The sequence below is a fragment of the Equus asinus genome, chromosome 13, assembly GCF_041296235.1.
Source record: "Equus asinus isolate D_3611 breed Donkey chromosome 13, EquAss-T2T_v2, whole genome shotgun sequence".
Lineage (NCBI taxonomy): Eukaryota > Metazoa > Chordata > Mammalia > Perissodactyla > Equidae > Equus > Equus asinus.
The window spans coordinates 56,267,450-56,284,601 of record NC_091802.1 but is presented as its reverse complement, the minus strand read 5'-3'; the positions used below and the strand labels follow the sequence as shown (position 1 = coordinate 56,284,601).

Sequence of the window (17,152 nt, the reverse complement as noted above, 5' to 3'; positions counted from 1 at the left end):
GTCTGTCTGTCTGGAGTCCTGTCCCTCCTGGGCCCAGCTATTTCCCCATCTGGGTGTGATCACTGCCGGCTCCCTCTGGGCGTGGGGGTGTAACAAGTCCGAACCTTCTCTAGGAGTCAGGCAGGCTCGGGGCCCCACCCTCCCGGCTGTGCCCTTTCCTCCCGAACTGGTTGTGCAGGAGCAGGCGTGAGCATGGGTGAGTGTGGGTGCATGCGCGGCAGCCCTGGCCCGCTGCTCACTGCCTCACCTGTAGGGAGGGGCCTCCCAGAAACTGCCTTCCCAGGGCCCGGCCGCCCCACCTCGCCAGAGCCCAGCTGAGCAGCCAGCGAGGACACACGCCCGCCACCCGCCTGCTGCCTGCACCGGCCAAGCCCAGCCTGAGCCAGCACCTGCCTTTACCACCATGTTCAAGGGGCTGAGCAAAGGCTCCCAGGGGAAGGGGTCCCCCAAGGGTCCCCCAGCAAAGGGATCCCCCAAGAGCTCCCCCAGCAAGCACAGCCGGTGAGCGGGGCCAGGAGAGGGGGGCCGGGACAGGGGTGGTGCCAGGCCCAGGTGCTCCAGCCACCTTGAGGCAGCAGCCGGGGAGCCCAGGACCAGCCCAGGGCTGGCATTTGGTGTCCTGAGGCCAAAGGGCCTGGGGCTGGACTCTCTTCTCAGCCCAGGCTGAGCTCCAGCCCTGGCAGGAGGCCAGGGATGGCCTGGGGCTCCCCACATTCTCCAGGGGAGCTGAGGGCCAGGAGATGAGGCCACTCTGCAGGAGACGTGCCCGATAGGAGCCTGAGCAGCTGCCTTCCTCTGCTGGGAGGCTGGGAAACCAGAGTGCCTGGTCTGTTTGTGGCTCTGTCCTCAACGTTCCCCCTGGGCTGGGATGACCCTTGGGATGTGGGTGCAGGGTGGACAGAAGGACTGAGGCCAGAGAAGCCAAGACGTAGAGGGTGGGAGGGCGCCTGGGTGCAGGCAGGCAGGGCTGCGCTCCCTCGCGTCCAAGCTGCAGCCTTCCCTACGTGGCTTACCTCGGGCCTTGAGAGTTTGGTTAAAGGGTCGGGGTGATTCCTTTACCATGTGGGTGTGTGGAGGGGCTGCTGGGGGAAAGGAGAGGGGCCCGCAGGCCTGGGATATCCTCAGAGCCTCCCTCAGTTCACCCAGCTCTCTGCAGGGCCCAGCCTGGCTGTCCGCCCACCCTGCAGGGTGGAGATGGCAGCTCCCCTGGGGTCCAGATGTCAAGATCAGAGTGGAGATGAAAGGCCCATTACCCTGATAGGGATCGGAGTGACGACACCAGACACCACGGCTGGGCTAAGATGGGAAAAACAGCAGTTAAGACTCTCACGGGAGTGACCTGTCTTCCCTGGGGCCCCTTAGCCCTGCCCAGGGTGGAGTTGCTCCTCCTGGCAGGAGGACAGGGTGCCCAGGGCTCAGGACCCACAGCTCCCTGTCCCCAGGCTCCTGGGCAGCGCTTCCCTGGCCTGGCGCAGCGTGGTCCACACAGCCCCGTCCTCCTGCTCCGGCCCCCAAACAGGACTCTTCACTCCCTCCATGTGCAATCCACTGGTTCAACACATACTTATTGAGCACCTGCTGTATGCCAAGACTGTTCTAGTCACTGGGGATGCTAGTGAACAGAAGGACAGGTCCTCGCCTTCACAGCGCTTAGATTCTAGTGGAATAAAAACTAGCACTTCCTGGGTTCTGACTCTGCACGGGCTCTATACTGGGCACTTTGGAAGGATTAGTTCTCTTAACATTCACAATAACACGGTGAGGTAGATATTATTAAAGCCCCCCTTTACAAGTGAGGAACCTTGGACACAGAGAGGTTAAGTAACTTACCCAAGGCCACACAGCAGTAATGATAGAGAATGGTCAAACCTAGGCTGTCAGGCCAGGGTTCTTTCAGACTGTGTCTTTGCTGGCACTGCCCCTCTGGCTGAGGGGCTTCTCCTTTGACCCTTGTCTAAGGCTCAGCTTGGTGAAGCCTTCTCTTTCCCAGGACGGTGACCTCATGGGATGCCACATGCTCTTGAGGCTTGGACCTCACTCTGCCTTTTACTAGGTTTGCTTGGCCCTCTAGGTCCCAGAGAGTTAGCCCCAGCACACAGCAGGTGCCCTGTAGAGGCTCCTGAGTGAATGCATGGAAAAGGACCCTGGGGATCTGCTTCAGGCTCATACTCTGCTCCTGGCTGTGTGACCTGGAGCAAGTCAGGTCCCAATTTGGCTCTGAACTCCAAAATCTGCAAAGTGTTGGGGTGCTCTGGCAATCTCTTGGCCTCCCCCTGCCCAGTGTTCTGTGGCTCCTCCAGATGGTAGCCTGGGCATAGGCGAAGCCCGGGGCAGTGAGAGGAGACAGGGCTGGGGTGGGAGGAAGCCGAGGTGGGGGCTGAGCTGCTGCGCCCCCGCCCCCAGCCAGCCCACCTGCCCCTCCCCAGGGCCCAGCCCCACAGCCTCCGGTATCAGCAGCTACCAGCCCGAAGCAGCAGCAGGGAGCTGGCCGGAGTCGGGAACTCACTGCCAGGACAGTGAGGTCAGCCTGCTCCACGGCACCATGCACACCTGGAACCCCCATTTTCTGAACCCTCATGTGGGGGCAGTGCCCCCTCCCCCAGGACTGGGCATCTCACAGCCTCCTCCAGAGAGAGACCAGAGCTCTCGGGTCTTGGACTCTTCCCTCCGGGGCACTGAGCCAGGCCACAGGGCAAGATGGGGGAGGGAGAGGCAGGGGACCCCACCTGAGTGGGTAGACCTCTGCCCAAGGGGAACAGAAGGGCCTTTTCCAACCTTGCTGCCCTCTATCCCCACCACTCACCAGAGCTGCCACCCAGGAGCTGGCCCTGCTCATCTCCCGCATGCAGGCCAACGCTGACCAGGTGGAAAGGGACATCTTGGATACCCAGAAGAAGCTGCAGCAGGTGAGGCCTGGGGAACAGATGGCAGGGCGTGGGGGCATAGGAGCCCATTGTCATGCCTGGTGGTCCCTGGCATGCCCACTGGTCATGGTGAAGATGGAACAGACAACCCTGTCTTTCACTGACCATTCCCCAAACACGCAGTGTAAGATGGGGCTTGGCACTCCATCTCAGTTGGGCTCACAACTTGGTGGGTCAGAGGGGCTCAGGGGGTGCTCAGGCCTCCCTGTGTCCTTGAGCCCGCCCTACGGATGCCCGGGGCCTGGGCCTCTGCCAGCGCGGGCACCAAGGTTGGCCAGTGCGGCCGGGGTCCCTCAGGGTGGGGCTCAGGCGGCAGTGACAGGCAGCGAGGAGGCCATCCCACACCCACAGGACCGGCTGCACAGCGAGCAGAGCCAGGCCCTGAGGCACCAGCAGGAGGCGGGCCGCAGCCTGAAGGAGGCCGAGATGCTGCTGAAGGACCTCTTCCTGGATGTGGACAAGGCCCGGCGCCTCAAGCACCCGCAGGCCGAGGAGATTGAGAAGGAGTGAGTGCGGTGGCAGTTGGGGTTGGGGCTCAGTGATGGAGGCACTGGGGTCCCCAGGGAGCTCAGGCCCAGCCCTGACCTGCCGGCCGCCTCCTTGGCAGCATCAAGCAGCTGCACGAGCGGGTGACCCAGGAGTGTGCCGAGTACCGAGCCCTGTACGAGAAGATGGTGCTGCCACCCGACGTGGGGCCCAGGGTTGACTGGGCACGAGTGCTGGAGGAGAAACAGGTCAGGGGCCATCCCCAATGTCAGAAATGCCTCAAGGAGCTTGAAGTCACACCTAGCAGCAATAAGACAGCAATAAAGAGCTGTGCGCCATCAGTGGCCTGACAGCATGCGTGGACCTCGGGGTGGTTCAGGGTCTGGGAAGGTAGAGAGCAGAGCAGACAGTGCAGTCAGGGAAGGCTTCCTGCAAGAGGAAGCTCAGAGGCCTTGGAGAGGAGGGAGGGCTTGGGTGGCCTAGGGTTGAAATGGTGAGGAGAGGACATTCCAGAAAGAAGGGACAGAGGCTCCTGCCCAGAGGACACCATGGGTGCGATGGGAAGTGGGGTTTTCTGGGCAGGCAGGCAGAACCAGGTCACGGGCACCCTGAGTATCAGGAGCCTTGATGCCACAAGAGAAGAGGTGCCAGTATGACAGTGAAAGGACAGTGGGGAAGGCATGGGCAGAGCAGGGTGGGCGCAGGCTCCCAGAGCCCGGCTGCAGGGGTCCAGGCGAGAGGCGCTGAGCTGGGGCCGGGCAGGAGGTAGGGCGGAGCGGGGAGACTTTTTAGAGGCTGAGCCCCAAGTCCTGGGGACCAGTGGGATTCAGGGACTGCAGTCATGGTGACGCCAAGGCATCAGCCAGGGCCAGTGGAGAAGGGCATGTCCCCCCAGGGTGAGCTGCCAGCTGTTCACCCAGGCTGCTCACCTGGCCTGTGCACCTTCTGCCCAAATGACTAGCTCGGGTCCCGCTGACGAGGACGTGGGAGGGTGCGGGAGGGCTCCAGGCCTGGGCCCTGCGGTGGAGCTGAGCAGCCAGCTCTTCTGCAGAAGCAGGTCTGCGAGGGCCAGTACGGGCCGGGCATGGCAGAGCTGGAGCAGCAGATCGCCGAGCACAACATCCTGCAGAAGGAGATCGAGGCCTATGGGCAGCAGCTGCGGAGCCTCATTGGGCCGGTGGGTGAGCTGTCCCGGAGGGACATCCCTGCCCAGGTCCTACCCCAGCCCCTCTTCCACCCATCAGAGCCTGAGCTAGGCCTGGCTGGCCCTCTGGGGCAAGGGACAGAGGAGGGGGGACCGGTAGGTCCAGGGTGTGGGGTGCGGGCCCCCCGCCCCACACCTTGCCTCTCACTGGGCCTGCGTTTTCTCCCCTGTGGTTGAGGCAGGATGCAGCCGCCATCCGGAGCCAGTACCGGGACCTGCTGGTAAGCACAGGAAGGGCAGGGCCAGCTGGCTGGCTGGGCTGGGAGCCAGGCAGGGCCTGGCTGCCTGCACCCTTGATGGGGCCAGTGTTTCAGGGTACAGCCTGATGGTGCCCCTTGCCTCCCCCCTCCCCCCTCGCCTCTTGCCGAGCACAGAAGGTGGCCTCGTGGCGCGGGCAGAGTCTGGGCAGCCTGTACACGCACCTGCAGGGATGCACGCGCCAGCTGAGCGCCCTGGCCCAGCAGCAGCAGCGCATCCTGCAGCAGGACTGGAGCGACCTCATGGTGGACCCCGCGGGCGTACAGCAGGAATACGATGTCAGGGCAGGAGAGTGGGGTAGGTGGGTAAGGGGGGGACAAGGACATCCTCATCCTCACTGTCTGCTCCTCGGCTCTCCCCAGCACTTCAAGCAGCACGAGCTGCTGAGCCAGGAGCAGTGCGTGAACCAGCTGGAGGATGACGGGGAACGCATGGTGGAGCTCGGGCATCCAGCAGTGGGGCCCATCCAGGTGCGAAGGCCCAGACATTGGCTTGGGGACCCCCCCCCACTCACTCCATCAGGGGGCTCCCCAGGTGGGCTGGGGAGAGGCAGAGGGAGACACGGCTCAGGTCGGGGACAGCCGGAAGGCTGGCTGAGCAGGCGGTGGGCAGGTGGACGGAGCATGGCAGAGCATGGTTGGAGGGTTCTGTGCTGCTGTCCCCAGACCCACCAGGAGGCCCTGAAGATGGAGTGGCAGAACTTCCTGAACCTGTGCATCTGCCAGGAGAGACAGCTGCAGCACGTGGCGGATTACCGCCGGGTGAGCCTGTGGGCAGGGCCGGGCTGGGGGGACAGGGGTGGGTGGCCAACAGGGCCCTGGGTGGGACAGAGAGGTGCATGGAGGACAATCTTGCATCGCGGGAGACAAAGCATCTCATAAAAATGACAGACTGTTGTGCTGTTGTGACTAGGTCCCAGAGAAAAAATAATGTCACAAACATTCTCAACAGGGTGCTATTGCTCCCAGGGGGGTGAGAGTTGGTTCTTATGGGAGAAAAAACTGTTACTCTTTTTATGCATAAACCACAGATATACACACATAAAGGACATACAGTGTATCTGTGGTATTAAATTTTCATGACCATGTGGGGAAATTAAGGGAAAAATATCTGAAAAGTCTCCTTAGGGAACAATAATGAAAAAAGGGTTGAGAAGTACTGACATCCTATACAACAGGGACTTTTTTTGCAATGTCTGCCCAAAATGTTTTATACACTTTGAGAGAGGCAAGCCGAAGAGTTTTTTTTTTTTTTTTTAAGGGCATTTTCCTACATAACCACAATACCATTATCACACCACCAACAATAATTCTGTAACGTCACCCAACCGTGGGATGTTTCTCTAAAACACATTCCCAGCTTCTACTCTGTGGCGCCGTGGGCAGCCTCCAGGGGCCTGGGCACCACAACTCCAGGTAATGGGGGGAGGCAGGAAGGATGAGAAACAGCATTTTATGACACCAAAAGAAATGAAGTTCCTTGAACCACAAATGCCCCGCACACAAAGCGCTCCCCCCCGAAAAGGCCCCACTGCCTGGTACAGGTGGCGGTGCAGGGGCGAGTGGCAGTTCACATTTAGCTGGTTTGGCTTTAGCCGGTTTGGGTTCGGCTGGTTTGCAGGGTTGGGCAGCAGGCTGCCCCGGGCTCTGCCCTTGACCACCCTCTGACCTCAGTTCCAGGAAGACGCCGACTCAGTCAGCCAGACCCTGGCAAAGCTCAACTCCAGCCTGGACACCCAGTACAGCCCTGCCCCTGGGGGCCCCGCGGGCACCCCCGCAGAGCTGCTGCGACAGCTGGAGGTGAGACGGACCCGCCTGGCCATCTGCACCCCACTCCTGGGAATGGGGCCTGGCCAGGTGTTGGGGCCTCCCCCTCCCAGGTACCTAGTCCTGCCCCAAGCCGTCCCTGGCACCGGACAAGGGGGTCTACTCCAGGAGAAGAGGCTGCCCTCTTACCGGCAAGTCCTTTTCTCTGGACAGCAGTTTCCTTAATGTGACAGGAAGCCCAGGAGAGCGCTGAGGGGCCTCCAGCTCCCACTCTAGAGGCAGCACCACCCCACCCCACCCAGCAGACCCCAGGATCCTGGACCACCGGGGAGGGGCGCCTTTCACTTTGCTGACTTAGAGACCCTGTCTTCATGAAGGCCAGATCCCTGGCCCTCTTGAGGGGGTGGGTAGGTGGTAGGCCTCGAATGGAACCTGGCCTGAGCCCCCAGTGCCTGGGACCCCACAGGCAGAGGAGAAGCAGCTGGCCCTGGCCGAGAAGACCACCAGGGACCTGCAGCGACGGAGCCAGGAGGTCACCCCTCTGCCACAGCGCAGAAAACCGCCACAGCAGCCCCTGCACGTGGACAGCATCTGCGACTGGGACTCCGGAGAAGTACAGCCTCAACCAGCGATCCCCCACCCTGCCTCGTCCTTGAGCCGTCCCAGACCCCCTGTGGGCCGCCCCCCCCGCCCCCCGCCCAGCCCAGCCCAGCCCCTGCTGCCCCCTCCAGTCCCCCTGCCCCTGCTTCACCCCTGCCCCAGCCCCACCCCTCTCCAAGCCCTGCCCTGCCTCTGGCCTGCCCCTGTCCCCACCCCAGCACCTCCCACTTCCACTCCTGCCCCTGCCCCAGCTCCTGTCCCCACCTGTCCCTGTCCCCAACCCCTACCCCATCTTGGACTTGTCCCTTCTCTGGCCCCTTCCCCTGAGCCTGCATGAACCCCTCGCCACCTGCCCCCCAGGTGCAGCTGCTGCGGGGCGAGCGGTACACGCTGATGGACAACAGTGACCCTCATACTTGGGTCGTGCAGGGCCCCGGCGGGGAGACCAAGCATGCCCCAGCCGCCTGCTTCTGCATCCCAGCTCCGGACCCTGAAGCTGTGGCCAGGGCCTCCAAGTGGGTCTGCCTGGGGATAACTCAGGGGCAAGAGTCAGGCTGTGTCTGACACAGGTGGTGTCTGAGGCCACTGCCTGGCCTTTGCCTGGCCCAGTGACTGCTGGGGCTGGGGAGAGAGAGGAGGGATGTCCTTCTCTGATCTCCTGCTCATTCCAGGCTGGCCTCGGAGCTGCAGGCCCTGAAGCAGAAATTAGCCACAGTCCAGAGGCACCTGAAGACCACCACTGCGGAGCCCTTACGGCCTGGCCAGCAGGGTACCAAGAGCGGCCAGGGACTTGGGGGGTGGTTGGGATAGGGGGAGTAGATTCCTACTGTGGCCACTGCGAGGGGCTGGGACACGCAGGAGGTGACCCTGCATTAGGGACTTCTGCTCTGGGGACTCCATCTCTTGGGTTGGCAAGCCCCTAGGGCTGTCTGTCCCTCAGGCCCTGCCCATCCCCCCCCCTCCCCCCACCACCAGGCCCCTTGGCCAGCACTCAGGGAGCAGCCTCTCAGGCAGACGTGAGGTAGACCCTGGACCCTCACCAGCTCCCTATGCCCCCAGCTCCAACCAGCTCAGCCCCAGCCAACCCTCAGGCCCAGAAGCTCCTGACACAGATGACCCAGCTGGATGCGGACCTGGGGCAGATAGAGAGGCAGGTGCTGGCCTGGGCCCGGGCCCCACTGAGCCGCACCAGACCACTGGAGGACCTGGAGGGCCGCATCCAAAGCCACAAGGTGGGTGAGAAGGGCGGTTGAAATAAGAAATGGTCCAGCCTTGGGGATGCATGAACTAAAGATGAGGTGAATGTGGGAGCAGCCACAGGGACCCGAGGAGGAGGGAGGGAGTGGACAGTGCAGGGCTCAGACAAGCTGGTTCCCATCCTGGCCTCTCTGCTGTCCAGCCCTGTGGACACTGGGCAATTCACTTAACTTCTCTGGGCCTTGGTTTCCTCATCCCTGAAAACAGGCATAATCATATCCAGCTCGTCTGGTTGTCCTGAGGATGAAGTACAGTAAGGCCCCGGAAGGTTCTAGTAGGGGCAGGGCCCAGGGGAAAAACCCTGTGACCCACACCCAGGAGGTGTCCTGGCGAGGGTCCTGTGAGCAGCAAGGGTGCCTGGAGCACGTCAGGGTGGGGGGCCTCCCTGGAGAGAGTGCAGCTTGTAAACGTGGTCACAAAAGAACGTATCCTCTGAGGCGCTGAGAGGCGAGCAGTCGGGTTATACCCTTCCAAACCAGTTTCTACTCAAATATATTGTTTGGGTTTTGTTTTTAAAATTTTGGATTGTGTTGTTCGCATGATTGTGCAACTTATTATTTTCGCTCCACCTTCTACCATGGCTGTTTGGAGGCAGTATTTCCACCGGGTCCAAGGGTTGGGCTCGGGGAGGGCTCCAGAGGTGGGACAGGTGACGCAGGTGGGGTCCGGGAGGCCGACTGAGAGATGGGGCCGGGCGTGCCGGGCGTTTTTGAGGGAGTCTCGTGGGTCGTGGGTGTGACCCCTGTCGGGCTTGGGGGAAGCAGGAGTGCAGGAGGCTCGCTCAGCAATGCAGTCTCCACAAAGACCCCTGCCGAGCCCAGGGGGAGCTCTGGGGCTGACGGGGCTGGACCTTCATACCCTACACTGTTAGGTCACTGGTTATGACTGACCTGGGACATGGTGGCTCTCTTGGGCCCAGGCCATCCCCAGATAAGTCCTTGGGTTTTGAAGTCATAGCAGCTACCACATCAGGGTGTTTCAGACCCATGGGAAGGCCAGCTAGACTGGAAGGTAGGCAGTGCAGGGCACAGAGCTGGCACCAATGACGTACGGAATGGACAAGTGAATAACTATAAAGGAATGAACGAAAGAACCCCAAGTGCCTGACCTGGAGGGTCAGGGTAGGGAACTGATGGTTTTGTGAATAGGATAGTGACATGAAGGTCAAGGCGGGCAACTGTATGCCTGGCCCTGCTGAGCTCCCGACCCTCAGGGTCTCATTTCATCCTCCCATCAATCATTCCATAGATAAGGAGACTGAGGGTTGGAGAGGTTGACCTGCCCAAGGGCATCCCCATGGGGACTACTGGGGCCAGGACCATTCCTGGTTCTCTGGCCTGAGCCCAAGTACGTACCCACCACACTCAACCCTCGTGGGCAGAGTTAGGTCGACCCGGCAGGAGGGCTGGGCAGAACCCACCTGCCCAGAGCAGGGATCCCTGACCCCCACGCCACCCCTCCCAGGACATGGCCCAGCGGCTGCAGAGCCTGGGAGCAGAGAAGGAGGCGGCCCAGCAGGAGTGTGAGGCGTGTCTGTCGGCGCAGCCCGTGGGCCCCGCCACCCTGCACCTGCCCGTGGCCCTCAACAACGTCAAGAACAAGTACAGCGATGTGCAGGTTCTCTGCAACCTCTACGGGGAGAAGTGAGTGCTCTGGGGAGGGGACCGCTGGGCGGGGCAGCACGGGTGTGACGGAGGGGGTGTCTGACCCTTGGCCACCTCTGCGGCAGAGCCAAGGCTGCCCTGGGTCTGGAGCGGCAGATCCAGGAGGCGGACAGGGTCATCCAAGTCTTCGAGTCTTCCCTGGTTCAGGAGGCCCCCATCCCTGCTGGCCCGGGCACGCTGCAGGAGAGGGCCAGTGAGCTGCAGGTGAGGGGCCGGGCGGCCTCCTGGCGGGAGGGGGGCACAGCCTGACCAAGCATTCGGGGGCAGGGGGAGTAGGATGTGGCGTCTCACGGAACCAAGAGGGTACGTCACACTGTGTCCTCTCCTCCCTCAGCGGCAGCGGAGGAAGCTGCTGGAGCAGCAGTCCTGCGTGCTGGGGCTGCACCGCGAGCTGAAGGCCGCCGAGCATGCGTGCGGTGCGCTGCAGAACAATTTCCACGAGTTCTGCCAAGACCTGCCTCACCAGCAGCGCCAAGTGCGGGCCCTCACTGACCGCTACCACGCCGTGGGGGACCAGCTGGACCTGCGGTGAGTGGTTGGGCCAGCAGGGCCTGTGGCATGCCCCCGTGGTACACGGCAGCTGCTGCGAACAAGCTGTGTGACCATGGACTGGTGACTTCACCTCTCGGAGGGTTAGTTTCCTCACCTCTAAAATGGGATAATACCAGTGCCTACCTCCCAGGGTGGTGCCTGGCAGAGACTGTCCAGTCCATCTCTGAATACCCAGCTCCAGCACAGGGCCAGAGTTAGTGGATCACCATGGCGGGTCATTCAGGCCTCCTGACCTGTCCCAGGGAGGGAGGCACCCACCAGCCTCCTCTGTGCACTCCTCACCTGTCCCCAGAGGGCAGCTCTCACCTCTGCTCCGGGCCTCATCCTCCTGCAGGGAGAAGACGGTGCAGGACGCCGGCCTCGCCTACCAGCAGTTCAGGAACTGCAGTGACAACCTGAGCTCCTGGCTGGAGCACCTGCCCCACAACCAGGTGCGGCCCAGCGACGGGCCCAGCCAGATTGCCTACAAGCTACAGGCGCAGAAGGTGAGGGGCTGGGGCTGCAGGCAACCTGGGGGCAGGTCAGGCCCCTGTCCAGAGCTGGGACCTCAAGCCACGTCCACCTCCCTGGCCACCTCCCCAAAAGGGAGAGCCACCTATTTGCATGTGGCCCCCTTATGGCCAGTGTGCTAAGAGACCTCAAAGCTCAGACCACAGAGGCCTTGGGTCACCCACCTCCCGACCCCCACAGAATGTTCCACTTTGCCCACAGAAATGTCCAGCCCATCTCTGTCTGATCCAAGGTGGGCAGCAGGCTTTATGCTCCTGGGAGTTCCAACTCCTACTGCATCCTCTTCCCCATACTTGCCAAGCCCTACTATGCAGGGGCTGGGGTACAACCCGGTCTCCGGCAGCCCACAGTCTGGTGGGGGCGGCCGGAGCATCGCAGGCCATGATGCTGATCGGCGCATTGGTGAAGAAACCGCAGTGCCGCAGGAGCCCACTGCGGGCAAGCTGGGCGTTACAGCAAGCGGTCTGGAAGGAACGACACCCAAGCTGAGGCCTGAGGAATAGATAGGGTGGCCAGGTGGAGGGGCTGAAATGTCCCAAGCAGAGGCCATGGTGGGTCAGGGGAAGGAAAGGGCAGTTTCCAAGCTTGCTGCCTGTGGCCCTGGAGGCAGCCGGCAGGAGGAGAGTCTGGATGAGTGGTGTTTCCTGACTCTCACTTCTTTCCTGGCAGAGGCTGCTGCAGGAGATCCAGGACCGAGAGCAGGACAGGGCCATGGCATCCCGCCTCTCCCAGGACCTGCAGGCGGCTCTCCAGGTAAGCTCCTCTCCTTCAGCCGGTCCCTCATTATGCACCCACCTCCCTCCCTCTGCCAGTCCGCTGCCCACCGCCAGCCTCCCCCACTGACCACCAGCCGACTGTCCTCTCCTCCCTGCTCAGGACTACGAGCTCCAGGCAGACATCTACCGCTGCTCCCTGAAGCCGACCCAGGAAGGGTCAGCTCCCAAGAGACCCCGAGTGGCTCCCCTGCAGGAGAGCATCCAGGCCCAGGTCAGACGGGACCCAGCGGGGCTCCGTGTCCCCTGGCTGCAGCTCTGCAGCCTCCGAGGTGGGAGCTGACCCTGCCTTCCTTCTCTCTCCCTTTTGGCCCCTCCAGGAGAAGAACCTGACAAAGGCCTATACTGAGGCTGCAGCTGTGCACCAGCAGCAGATGCACCAGCTGGAGCTTGCCAGAAAGCTGCTGGAGAAGGTATGGAGATGGTGCCCACTCCGTCCCCGAAGTAGACAGCCTGGCCTAGACATTGACCTGGCCATCTTCCCTTCCTCCTCACCCTGCAGCCTGCAACATCAGGGCAGGCTCGGCGGCCTGGGGGCAGGCGTGCAGTTTCCTGCCTCCCCCAGTGCTCTCCCCAACAGCTCTTACAGGCTGGTATCCGTCTCAGAGTTAGGCCCTGAGATGTCATTCAGGGAAGTCACAGCTTAGCCACTGGGCAGTCCCCTGGTGGGCCAGGAGAAAACCCCCACAAAGTCTTCAGCTTTAGGACCCAGCTACAGTGTGTAAGAGGCCACCTAGCTCTCTCTCCCTGGGACACCAGAAGCCAGAAGCTCTCCATGACTCTCAGTGACTGGCCGAGGAACTTGCCAGCTTTCTCCTACCCAGAGGAGTACTCTAGCATCCCCCGGAGGTGTATGGGCTCATTTCTAGGAGCCTGGATGGAGGGGAAGGAGAAAGCTTTGGAAGGGAGAACCTGTCCCAGTTGCATGTTCTAGTGCAAACTCAGCCTGAACACTGCCTTGCATCCTGACATCACGGGATTAGTGGGTCCTCTCAAGATCCTGCAGCCAAGCATCTCCGGTCTTCAGTTCCATCTCCCCAGACCTGCTGGGAAGTCTCAGGAAGCAGCAAGGGTCTCTGATCTTGGGGAGGCGGTGGGAATAGGGCTCATCCCTTTCCTCTTCCTCCCCCCAGTACTTTCCCCTTCTTCCTCTCACTCTGCAGAAGGAGCTCAGTGAGGATATCCATGTGACCCATGACGCACAGCAGGGCTCTGAGAGCCCAGCCCGAGCAGGCAAGGAGTCAGAGGCCCTGAAGTCCCAGCTGGAGGAGGAGAGGAAGCGGGTGGCCCAGGTGCAGCACGAGCTAGAGGAGCAGAGGACCCAGCTGCTGCAGCTGAGGACCCAGCGGCCCTTGGAAAGGCTGGAGGAGAAGGAAGTGGTGGAGTTCTACCGGGACCCCCAGCTGGAGAGCGACCTGTCTGGGGTGAAGTCCCAGGTGGAAGATGAGGGCAAGAAGCGGGCCGGCCTGCAGGCAGACCTGGAGGCCACGGCCCAGAAGGTCGTTCACCTGGAGAGCAAGAGGAAGGCCATTCAGCCCCATCTGCTGACCAAGGAGGTCACCCAGATCGAGAGGGACCCAGGCCTGGATAGCCAGGCGGCCCAGCTCAGCAGCGAGATCCAACACCTGTCGGAGGAGAACACCGCCATCTCAGCCCGGCTGGAGGAGCTAAAGAAGGAGCTGCTGGCCCTTGAGCAGAAGAAAGCGAACGTGAAAGAGAAGGTCGTGGTGAAAGAAGTGGTCAAGGTAGAGAAGGACCTGGAAATGGTCAAGGCAGCCCAGGCTCTGAGGCTGCAGATCGAGGAGGACACTGCACAGAGGAAGGGGGCGGAGGAGGCCGTGGCCAAGCTGCAGGCTCGTATTGAAGAGCTGGAGCGGGTGATCAGCGCCGTGGAGCCAAAGGTGATCGTGAAGGAGGTGAAGAAGGTGGAGCAGGACCCAGGCCTTCTCAAAGAGGCGTCCAGGCTGAGGAGCCTCCTTGAGGGGGAGAGGAATAAGAACACGACTCTAGCCAGGGAGCTGAAGGAACTGCACAGCAAGTACAGCGTGGTGGAGAAGCAGAAGCCCAAAGTGGAGCTCCAGGAACGCATCAACGAGATCTTCCAGGTGGATCCAGAGACGGAGAAGGAGATCACGCGGCTCAGGGCCGAGCTGGAGGAGACCGCCAGCAAGAGGAGCAGCATGCAGAAGGAGGTGGAGAAGCTGCTGCCCGACCTGGAGGTCCTGCGGGCCCAGAAGCCCACAGTGGAGTACAAGCAGGTGACGCAGGAGGTGGTGAAGCACGAGAGGAGTCCGGAGGTGCTGCGGGAAATCGACCGCCTGAAGGCTCAGCTCAACGAGCTGGTCAACACCAGTGGGAGGGCCCAGGAGCAGCTCATTCGGCTGCAGGGGGAGCGCGATGAGTGGAAGCGGGAGCGGTCCAAGGTGGAGACCAAGACGGTGAACAAGGAGGTGGTGCGCCACGAGAAGGACCCGGTCCTGGAGAAGGAGGCCGAGCGGCTCCGCCAAGAGGTGAGGGAAGCCACCCAGAAGAGGCGGGCCGCCGAGGACGTGGTCTACGAGCTGCAGAACAAGTACCTGTTGCTGGAGAGGAGGCGGCCCGAGGAGAAGGTGGTGGTGCAGGAGGTGGTGGTCACCCAGAAGGACCCAAAGCTCCGCGAGGACCACAGCCGGCTGAGCAGGAGCCTAGACGAGGAGGTGGGCCGGCGGCGGCAGCTGGAGCGGGAGGTGCAGCAGATGCGGGCCACTGTGGAGGAGAAGGAGGGTCTGCTCAGCTTCCAGGAGGACCGCAACAAGAAGCTGGCTGTGGAGAAGGAGCTGCGGCAGCTGACATTGAGTATCCAGGAGCTAGAGAAGCGGCCCCCTGCAGTGCAGGAGAAGATCATCATGGAGGAAGTGGTCAAGCTGGAGAAGGACCCGGAACTGGAGAAGTCCACGGAGGCCCTGCGGCGGGACCTGGACCAGGAGAAGACCCAGGTGATGGAGTTGCATCGGGAGTGCAAGAACCTGCAGGTCAAGATCGATGTCCTCCAGAAAACCAAATCGCAAGAGAAGACCATCTACAAGGAAGTGATCAGGGTGGAGAAGGACCAGGTACTGGAGGGTGAGCGGTCCCGGGTGTGGGAGATGCTCAACAGGGAGCGCACTGCCCGGCAGAGCCGGGAGGAGGAGGTGCGGCGTCTCCGTGAGCGGATAGAGAAGGCTGAGGCTCTGAGGAAGACCTGGTCCCGGGAGGAGGCCGAGCTCCAGAAGGCCCGGGACCAGGCAAGCCAGGAGTGCAGGCAGCTGCAGCAGGAGCTGCGGGAGCTGGGGAGGCAGAAGGAGCAGAAGGTGCTGCACCTGCAGGAGGAGTCAAAGCTGCTCAGCCAGAAGACGGAGAACGAGCGACGGAAGGCGGCCCAGCGGAGCCAGGAGCTCTCGCAGCTCGAGGCGGCCATCCTCCGTGAGAAGGACCAGATATACGAGAAGGAGAGGGCCCTCCGCGACCTCCACGCTAAGGTGAGCCGGGAAGAGCTCAACCAGGAGACTCAGACGCGAGAGACCAACCTTTCCACCAAGATCTCCATCTTGGAACCCGAGACGGGGAAAGATATGTCCCCATATGAGGCCTACAAGAGGGGCATCATCGATCGAGGCCAGTACCTCCAGCTGCAGGAGCTTGAGTGTGACTGGGAGGAGGTCACCACCTCGGGCCCCTGTGGGGAGGAGTCTGTGCTCCTGGACCGCAAGAGCGGGAAGCAGTACTCCATTGAGGCTGCCCTGCGCTGCCGGCGCATCTCCAAGGAGGAGTACCATCTCTATAAGGATGGCCACCTCCCCATCTCCGAGTTTGCTCTGCTCGTGGCAGGGGAGACCAAGCCCTGCTCCTCCCTCTCCATTGGCTCCATCATCTCCAAGTCCCCACTCACCTCCCCAGCTCCCCAGAGCACCAGTTTCTTCTCTCCCAGCTTCTCTCTTGGGCTTGGCGATGATAGCTTCCCCATTGCCGGGGTCTATGACACAACCACAGATAACAAATGCACCATCAAGACGGCCGTGGCCAAAAACATGCTGGATCCCATCACTGGGCAGAAGCTGCTGGAGGCCCAGGCGGCCACAGGGGGCATCGTGGACCTCCTCAGCCGGGAGCGCTACTCCGTGCACAAGGCTATGGAGAGGGGGCTGATTGAGAACACCTCCACACAGAGGCTGCTCAACGCCCAGAAGGCCTTCACCGGCATCGAGGACCCTGTCACGAAGAAGAGGCTGTCAGTGGGCGAGGCCGTCCAAAAAGGCTGGATGCCCCGGGAGAGCGTGCTCCCGCACCTGCAGGTGCAGCACCTGACTGGGGGACTCATTGACCCCAAGAGGACAGGCCGCATTCCCGTCCCGCAGGCCGTGCTCTCTGGAATGATCAGCGAAGAGCTGGCCCAGCTCCTGCAGGATGAAGCCGGCTACGAGAAGGATTTGACAGACCCCATCTCCAAGGAGCGGCTGAGCTACAAGGAGGCCATGGGGCGCTGCCGGAAAGATCCCCTGAGCGGCCTGCTGCTCCTCCCAGCCGCGCTGGAGGGCTACCGCTGCTACCGCTCCGCCTCCCCCGCCGCACAGCGCTCCCTGCGCTGACGCTGACGCGGGCCATGCAGTCACAGGGAGTGCGTGTGAGGGGGAGGGGACGATGCATGCCCCTCTCGCCTAGGAGCAGCCTGATCCCCTAATCTGAGGGGGTGGGTTTTCCCTCTGTCTGATCGCTGTCCTATTACTCGAACGTTCGTGGTGTTGGGCTCTCTCCCCTAACTTTGGTGCCCGATCCATCCCCAGACCCAGAGATCAGCAGATCTGTTTATCCCTCCCTCCTCCACTGCCCCAGTGCTTCCAATAAACTAATTCTCCCAGTGTCTCCTTCATATTTGGGAACACAGAGTCGATCTGTCTGGGGCATGAGCACAGGGGCAGTCCTGCTTGGGTTCTCCCCAGGTGGGGAGTGGACATGGCCAACTTTGACTCCGGGTGGGGGGGGGGTGGAGTGGGGTGGACAGAGAGATGCTGGCAGGTCATGGAAGGAGATCATGGATTGGCCCCTCCCTCCCCACCGTCTCTGCTCTGGGTCTCTCAGGGCTGGCCAGGAACTGTCTCCAGCCCTCTGTCAACCTCGCCCTTGTCAGCAAGTCGCTGGTGTC

At 61.9% G+C, this 17,152-nt stretch overlaps 1 protein-coding gene across 1 annotated transcript; it reads left to right on the top strand.

Annotated features, from left to right (window-relative positions):
• Positions 1–265: 265 nt before the first annotated feature.
• EVPL (envoplakin) lies at positions 266–16,879 on the top strand. Its single transcript, XM_070483659.1, has 22 exons — positions 266–501; positions 2,807–2,906; positions 3,276–3,430; positions 3,532–3,658; positions 4,462–4,587; positions 4,797–4,835; positions 4,989–5,150; positions 5,235–5,342; positions 5,538–5,633; positions 6,546–6,671; positions 7,105–7,251; positions 7,599–7,753; positions 7,910–8,007; positions 8,298–8,470; positions 9,960–10,138; positions 10,225–10,363; positions 10,494–10,687; positions 11,046–11,196; positions 11,891–11,974; positions 12,098–12,208; positions 12,315–12,407; positions 13,158–16,879. The coding sequence occupies exons 1-22, from the start codon at positions 404–406 to the stop codon at positions 16,596–16,598; spliced, it is 6,102 nt and encodes a 2,033-aa protein (XP_070339760.1). The 5' UTR covers positions 266–403; the 3' UTR covers positions 16,599–16,879.
• The last annotated feature ends 273 nt before the right edge of the window (positions 16,880–17,152 follow it).

Bases quoted from the DNA above. Each gene is read 5' to 3' on its own strand.
- EVPL (XM_070483659.1), top strand. From the start codon at position 404: ATGTTCAAGGGGCTGAGCAAAGGCTCCCAGGGGAAGGGGTCCCCCAAG. The intron at 6,672-7,104 runs GTGAGACGGACC...GGGACCCCACAG, and splicing joins AGCTGCTGCGACAGCTGGAG to GCAGAGGAGAAGCAGCTGGC. The intron at 12,209-12,314 runs GTCAGACGGGAC...TGGCCCCTCCAG, and splicing joins AGGAGAGCATCCAGGCCCAG to GAGAAGAACCTGACAAAGGC.